Source organism: Ricinus communis, chromosome 1, assembly GCF_019578655.1.
Source record: "Ricinus communis isolate WT05 ecotype wild-type chromosome 1, ASM1957865v1, whole genome shotgun sequence".
Classification (NCBI taxonomy): domain Eukaryota; kingdom Viridiplantae; phylum Streptophyta; class Magnoliopsida; order Malpighiales; family Euphorbiaceae; genus Ricinus; species Ricinus communis.
In genome coordinates, this window is record NC_063256.1 from 36,274,127 (window position 1) to 36,282,541 (window position 8,415).

The 8,415-nt window shown below is 30.7% G+C and overlaps 1 protein-coding gene across 1 annotated transcript; it reads right to left on the minus strand.

Moving 5' to 3' along the window:
* Positions 1–26: 26 nt before the first annotated feature.
* On the minus strand, positions 27–4,038 carry LOC8284140 (laccase-4). The gene is made up of 7 exons (XM_048370449.1): positions 3,916–4,038; positions 3,755–3,883; positions 2,777–2,928; positions 1,875–2,119; positions 1,628–1,756; positions 569–1,489; positions 27–468 (listed from the first exon to the last, which is right to left on the minus strand). Exons 2-7 carry the CDS (start codon positions 3,845–3,847, stop codon positions 338–340), a joined length of 1,671 nt encoding a protein of 556 aa, XP_048226406.1. The 5' UTR covers positions 3,848–3,883; positions 3,916–4,038; the 3' UTR covers positions 27–337.
* Between the last annotated feature and the right edge of the window lie 4,377 nt (positions 4,039–8,415).

Here is an 8,415-nt window from a genome sequence, read left to right on the forward strand (position 1 = left end):
GAAACAGAAACTAAAGATGAATAGTATGAACACAAAGATCTGTAATGTATATATGAGTTGCATAATTACATAGATATACAGCCTTTGGAAAGCAACTTTATAGAGCCAAAGCAACAAAAAAGAAATCCAGAAAAGAGGAAAAACAAAAGTAAATGTAATTCAGGTTTATTTTGTTTCAACAAATCTGAGGAGCATGAACTTAAATTCAGTTTACTCAAAAGAACTCTTCTTATTATTAGCTCTAAACTCGGTAATTCTTCTGCAACCTTTTCTCCGTTTGTTCCTGTGTAATTTGCATATGTATATTTCTCTGTTAAAATAAAAACTTTGGATTTGTCTAACACTTGGGTAGGTCAGAAGGAGGAGGCAGAAGAGATTCATTGGGGCCTTTCCCATTGTCTACCACAAATGCCATCTTCAGTCCCCATGTTGTATGAACTTCCAAATGGCAATGCATGAACCACACCCCTACAACATACAACAACCATATTATTTATTTTCCACCCACCGTGTATGGTACTTTAAAGAATTTCTGAAGAACAGGGCTTGGTGAAATAAAAGAGTTTACCTGGATTATCAGCTCTAAATCTTATAGCAGTCCATCCACCAGAAGGGACTCCAGCAGTGTTCCTTTCCACAGGATCAACAAGATTGAAATTCTTTGGGTCTTTCTTGGGATTGAAGTTACCGACTCCTCTCCCAACTTGGAAGAAATTGAAACCATGCAAATGAATTGGGTGGTTTTCAGGTGTAATCATGCCGGTGTCTTGTAAAACTAGCTGCACTGTAGAGTTATAAGCAAGTCTATAAAGCCTTGTCCCGGTCGTTGTCTGAAAGTTTGTCGGTTGTGTCCCTGTATAGTTGTATGATACCGGCGGGTTACTGGGAAAATCATCTGTGAAAACTCCACTGATGTTGAAGAAATGAGCTTGAAGAAGACCAATGGTTGGCATAACAAAGGTAACATTATTGATATCCGCCACAACACGGCTGCCATTAACACATGTAGCACAAGGGTTGACACCAAGACCGATAGTAAAGAAAAGGGAATGGTCAATCTTCAATGGTACATTCGCAGGATACTTCTTGGAGTTCAGGCTGCGAAGTGCATTGGTAAAGTTTGACGCTATGGAGGTGGCGTTTTTAGGCGGAGTGGCGGTGAGGGTGGTGGCAGAACTAGAAAGGGTGCCTGAATAATGTAAGGTGGCAACAGCAGTAACATTGTCTACTGCAATTGGAGCATCCATGAAAGGGGAGGCTGCAACTAGGTACTTGCCAGAACTGCGTCCTGCGGTTAGAAGAACATTGGTGGTTTGGCCTGGTGCTATTACAATTGTGTCAGTTTTGAAGGGTTTGACATATGTGGCATCAACCTCAACTACTGTGAGTTGGTGACCAGCAATCTTGAAAAACAGTTCTTCATTAAGTGCAGCGTTGACTATCCTAAGCATGTATGTCTTGCCTGAATGTACTGGTAAGGTGAATCCTCCTGGAATTAATTGGATCAAGTAAACAACAAACAGATTATTGATACGTACTTATTAGTGATAGAAAGAACATTGTAAGATTATATAAATTACTAGACTGATTGTCGATAGAGGACTAGCTAATGCAGGTATTTTTTTACCCTGTGAAGGACAAGCTGGGACAGGTCCTGGATGGCCATTGATGGTGTGAGCATCTGAGACATTTGGGGCCAAACCAGACTTCAAAGCTTCATTGATCACAGCTTCTACATCCGATTTCCACCACTCACCTGCAATTCCAAAACCAGTTTAATTATGAAAGAACCAAGAGAAACAAAATTAACATTCCTTTTGTACAATCATTGTTTCAGAGGATAAGCTTGATTAATTAACTAAATTAAAACTTACTTAGTACAATTACTTCTTCCTTATCTGGTGTTGGGAATGGATAAGGAACACCACGTTTGGGCAAGATAACAATAGCACCATGAACAGTAGCCCTAAGCCAGAGAATATGGGCATGCCACCATAGGGTGCCCCTTTGGCCAGTAAGTGTGAAATTATATACGTAGCTCTGCCCTGGCTGAATAGGGCATTGGGTTATGTATGCTGGTCCATCTGCCCAACCAGTGCGCACTTGTCTAATCCCATGCCTAAAAATCGAAAGAGGAAAAAATTATAAGCATATCAATGCTTCTTATGTTGCATCAATTACATATATTTATATTTTAGGTATATCTTGAAAGATTTATAGAATATTAATACACGTCAAGATATTAAGAAATATATTTTTTTAATCATAAAATGGCAAAGTGGAGATTCGAATTTAAAACCTCATTCGAACTCTACAAAATTTATTAAAATATTATATTTTAAAAGAAATAAGACTATAATAAATTTTAGCGGCCGCTGCAAGAATAATATCATAAATAACCTAATTTTATAGGATAAAAAATAATTTCATCCCGATTGACAAACTCAAAAATGGATTTTTATATTCATTATAAAAATTCATCAGTTAAATAAATATTATTATTTTGACTCATTAGCGATATCGGTTTTATATATTATTAATGATAAAATAGTTGACGTAAATATTACATTTTGAATGATATTTTTGTAAAAAAATATTAGCAGAAAAGGTATATATAATGATAAGTGATCATTTATATTTCGTCGCTAAAATAACTAGTGACGAGGACAAACGATCCTTATAATAAGTATATTATTTTGCTGTGAAAGTTGCCAAATTCGAAATCATAAACATAAATACAACAAAATAAATAAACAAATAATCTGAGAGAACTCACCAATGGATGCTAAGGTTGTATTTAACATGGTTGACCACCTTGACAAGGACAGTGTCATCTTCTCTAGCAACAAGAGTAGGTCCAGGAAACTTCCCATTCACAGTAACAATTGGCTTGGTTGAACACATCTTAGTGGCTGTCTTCATCACCACCTGCATCAAATAGGCCATGCTAAGAGGTTTATTGAAATGTAAGCTAACTTCTTAACTATTTAATTCATTGAGTTACACTTACCAAAAACATAATTAGATGCTAATACCTTATTATTACCTATTTTTCTTATCATTATTTATAATTATTTTGTTTCCTCTAATTATTGTGGCAAATATTAATTATTTTTGGGTATTTCAAAGTTTGAAAGTCCCACGTCAAAAAATACCACAGGTTTTGGGTGTTGCTCAGTCATTTTAATTAAAAAGATTGTTTCTGTGATAAAGATGTAGAAATGAAGTCGTGCAAAATACAATTACTAGCAATGATAAACAGCTGGAGTCTGATTAAAGAAAGAAGATTTAATGGCAGAAGGAAGCATGAGGATCCAGTTTTGCTCATCTAAAGAAGAAAATGAATAAGATGACTAAGACTATATATCAACCAAATGTATAATTTATAATTTAAAGGCCAATTACTTTCTCATAATATAGACAGCTAGCTAATTGAACATTTACTTGCATCAGTGACTTTTACTAATTCATCATCATTTCTATACAAACTCACTTATATTTATACAAGTAAGTAATGTTGAAACTTATGATAATAGCTCGAAGTGAAACTCAAAATCATGCAGATTCCGTCTTTTTAGAAATCTGAAAAGTTAAAAATAAAACGTAGTTCGTTTTGATTGAAAAACTCATCTCGTGTGCGTTAAATTTTCTCCGTACGATGAGAATTTCATTTCAATGCAAGTTAATACTCTAAGAATCACCTCTTTATGTGATAATCGATTGAACCCTCCAAATAAATTTGAATAGTACTCACATTAAACTTGTAGTGCCTAACCATGCACTCGACGGATGCCGGAAACAGGCAAGCCACAAGAACGAGGACTCGAACCCATGGTGCTATCTCCATCTTCCTAGCTCCTCCTCTCTTTTTTGACACACGCACGCACACACACACACACACACACACACACACACACACAAAGCAAAGCAAAGCAAACTCTTTTAATATTTTTTGTTCTTTATGGTGCACTAAGAAATGCATGGCCAATGCAACCTTATAAAGGGATAGCTATTGCTGCCATGTCCTTTTAGACAATTAGGTAGAAAATAAATATAAGAATACTTCAATGGCAAGGTCTCCTTCCTATATACAAAAGTATATATATATATATATAAAAGATAAGAAAGAAAACTGATCCATGACTAGAGACTTCAAGTGGGTTTCTTGTGTATTACACAAAAGTAGTTATGCATCAAACTTAAAAAGACAGTTTTTGAAGCTAAGCTAGTTGATCTTCTTCATGCCAATTTTCAATTGACTAGGTGGTCTGGTCAGCAAAAATTTGGGTTTGGTCCACCCGTATTGGGTAAAGTACACCTGATCCCATCTAACACATCAACCAAAAAAAAACAAGTGCATAGATTTCTTTTTTTTCCTCTCTAATTGATGTGCAAGAAATTATGAAAATATGAAATGACATGGGCAACAACCATAACACTATATATATATATATATATATATATATATATATATATATATATATACCCACTTAATTACTTTTGATTTTATTTATCTTTTTAAAAAATAATAATCGATTATATGAATAATTCTATAATAAATTAAATAGTATTTTTTTTTTTGTGTAAGTCTGTTATTCTCACTTCAGTCACTTTTGTTTTTGTTATATGAATATGTAATTAGTTATTATATAATATTATTAAGATATTGAGTTATTAATTAATTTTTGTTTTTCAGTCTTTATTAACATATATATTTGTAGGTTAGAATTAATTATGAGTTGCACGTTCAATTTGCAAATTGGATTGGAACATAAGTATATCAGAAAGCCACCCACGAACATACAAGATGACAAACATTAATCATCATTAGAGTCCTTATTTATTGGAAATTTTTACTTGATTAAAATTGATCTCATTTTAGCCTTGTATAATCTAATTTTAGCAAAAGGTTCCCCTTCACTTCTATAGTAAATCAAGATCATTATGACCCATCTCTTTTAATCAACATGACATAATTACCATATAATTAATTATATATCATATTGATATATGATTCATGTTTATTATTTTAATCATAAAGAGAAAAATAGAGGTTCGAACTTGAGATTTCCACCCGAATTCTTTATAGCTCTCTAGTGGGATTATTACATTTGTATAGTTATCATCCACCTGTGCAAAAAATTGTGGCAAACATTGGTAAACTTTTAAACTCATGATGAACATTGAAAAGTAAATTATGATGAAGAGCACAAAATCCAGAATAATGGCATAGAAGAAGAGAGCTCATCTTCTCTTCTTTTCTTTTCTTTTTCTTTTTGGGCCTTTGTTCTAAAGAAGTAAGTATATATAGATGTAAAAGCACATTGTTATTCATTATGTCTATGTTTCACATGTTAATCCTTTATACAACAAAATGCAATGATATGAATCCTTTCAAAGCAATGCAATGGTAAAAGAAACTAAGGAGTAATTTCTAATTAAATCAAAGACATTAAATCTTTTTCACATGGGTGTGTTGAGAAAATGGTTTAAATTAAAGCAGACATGGAAAGTAAATGGACAAGGTGGGTGGATGATAGATACATCTGATATGTTAACAAAGGAAAATAGTATGGTTGAGGAATGCTTGTCTTGGATTTGCTAAGGTGGAAATCTTTTTCTTTCTGTTGTTGAAAGCTAAAGATTTATAGGTTGGGCAACAGCTCATCTAACATACATATTCTTTCTCTAGCTAATTCCACTTTCTGGAATTATATATATAATAAATAATGTAAAAACAATGGCAGATAACAAATTAAGTGGGTTTAATCATAACCTTTTTGTTCAACATAGCTATTGTTGTTGATCACTACTGCTGGTTCTTCTAGAAATTGCTTTAAATGGGTATGCTTTCAATTCATCAACCCAAGCAAAAACACTTCTTTTTTATGTGAAAGAACAATGTATATTGTAACTATAAGTACTCAACTCTTTTAATATGTTCATATGTTTTTATTAATGTACATATATTCAGAGTTAACCCAGAGTATACCGAACATAATTCTTACGGGTGATAAAATATTATCTCAAGAGTTTTAGTAAAGCTGTATACCCAAGGCTTGAACTCAAATTTTTAATTGAGTTAGAACATGACTCAAGAATTCGTTATGCTTTTGTCAATAATAAATATTTTCAAAAAATAAAAAATATATCTTCTAATAAATTTTCCTTTTCCATTTATGAAGTCATCATATTATCAAGAAGTCAGAAGTATATCAGAAAATTTTCTTGACAATTTTCTGAACCTAGGCAAAAGATTTGGCCCATTGGGCATTAGTGACATTACAATGAAATCATTTTGAAGGGGAAATCAGCTTCTGGGTTTATATGCCATATTATATGACCCAAGTTTTATGAGTGATTTCTCCAAGGTTTTTAATATAAATTTGGCCCATATATATGACCCAATTCATAATCCAGGTTCATATGTTCTTAGAGAAAGCAATGTGTAACTAGCACATGAGAAATTGAGGGGATTGAAAATTTTGATGCAATATTTTCAATTGTTAACTCTTTTTGGGAATTTAAAAGTGCATAAGAAGTTATCAAAAAAGGAAAAATCAATTCTGTGAAATCAATTTTACATTGTATTTGTCTAAAATCCTTCAATTTATTTGCAAATCTAAAGTTTATGTATTTTGGTTGAAATTAAAATTAATATAATATTTTATACAATTAAATTTATAAAATTGGTTATAACTAAGTTGAATTCTAATATAATAGATAGAATTTATAAATAAGTTTTATGTTAATAATATTATTTCATAAAACTAAATCTCTTTCAAGTTCATAATTTTTTATTTTATTTTCTTTTTCGTATTTTCTCTTTCAAATACAATTAATTTTTTAATAAATTTCAATCAAATACATCGCAAAACAATTATCCTCTAAGCTTAAGTTTCCAATTCTAATATAGTTAGCTGCCAATAGCTTTAAACACAACTCCTTAACTTAGTTTGAAATTACTTTCATTAATATCAAATTTTTAATATTTAAGATTTCATATTTGGATGTCAAAAAATAACTATAGAGTTCATTTTAATTGAACTGGATATTGTGTCAAAAAAAATTATAGAAAAAAATATAAAATAAATATTTAAATTTTAAAAAAAATATTTAAATCTTATGAAATACATTAACTTATTAAGATTCTGCATAAGAATTTAGTTTAATTACAAAGGGTGTTACTTTAATACTAGGGCATGAAGGATATAGTCCATATGTAGTGGGCCATATTAAGAGGTCCAAAACTAGAAGAAGGAAATTCAAGAAATTCTAATGGAACTTTGTTGTTAGGAATCAAATTAAGTTCATTTACTTGTTACTATTGATTTTTCTGACTTGAAAAGTACCACTAAAACTCTCAAGATACAGAAACAATTGAGTTCTAAGAAAAAGAAATAAAGCCATAGGATAAATAGTAGAAACCCAAAAGGTTGGAGAAAAACATCTTAAAATAAGCCTGACTATCAATAAAACTATAGTGTATATATGTCACTTAATTCTTCTTATTTTTCTTTTTAAAGGAATCTGATGACTTTATCGTCGGAGTAAATGTTTGGATACACGGATTTTAATTTATTTTTTTAATTTTTTTTTTTTGACATCAGATGATTAGTAATGCCTAGAGCGAGTTCTGGTTGTGATTAAGTATCAATTAGGATTTAATCTTATGTGTTTTATCTTGTTATTTTGGTCTCATTTTAATAAAACGAATAATATTATTTGTTATATTAGTTTTTTTTTTAAAAAGAATTAGATAGTAAGAGTAATCGAAATAGACTAATCAAGCTTCAATTAAGATTCTGAAAGTAAGAAATTTTAAAATTACATTTTAAATACGAGTAGATATTATTAAAATTATAATTTAATTTAATTATTTTATAAATGTATTTTATATTTAAGAATGACAATAGATAGAATAGCCGTTAAATTATACGTATCTAATCCGGATCCATTTATAATTATTATTTAAAAATAATTACTATAAATTTAAATTTTTAATAAAATCTAAACTATTTAATTTAAAATTAAAAACTATAAATATGATATCAAATTGAACATGAAAAGGTGAAGGGCTCAAATAAAAGAGAGAGCAGGAGACATAAGTGTGTATTTGTGTGTGTATGTGACCTTTTTCCTTTTTCTTTTTCCATAAATGTGTAAATGGAATCTTCCTTTAATGGAAACAATTTGCTGCTGGTGCCAACTCACCCCCTTTTTCTTTCTTTCTTTATTATTATTATTATTATTATTATTATTATTTTAATATTCATTTATTACAATTATTGGAGACATTCATAAATAAGCTTATTTATTTTTCGATGATGCCATTTCTGCATTCTGTAGTCTCCATCCATTCCACCAACAACAACAACAACAATTGCCCTAGTTGCTGCCCCTCCCTCCCTCTCA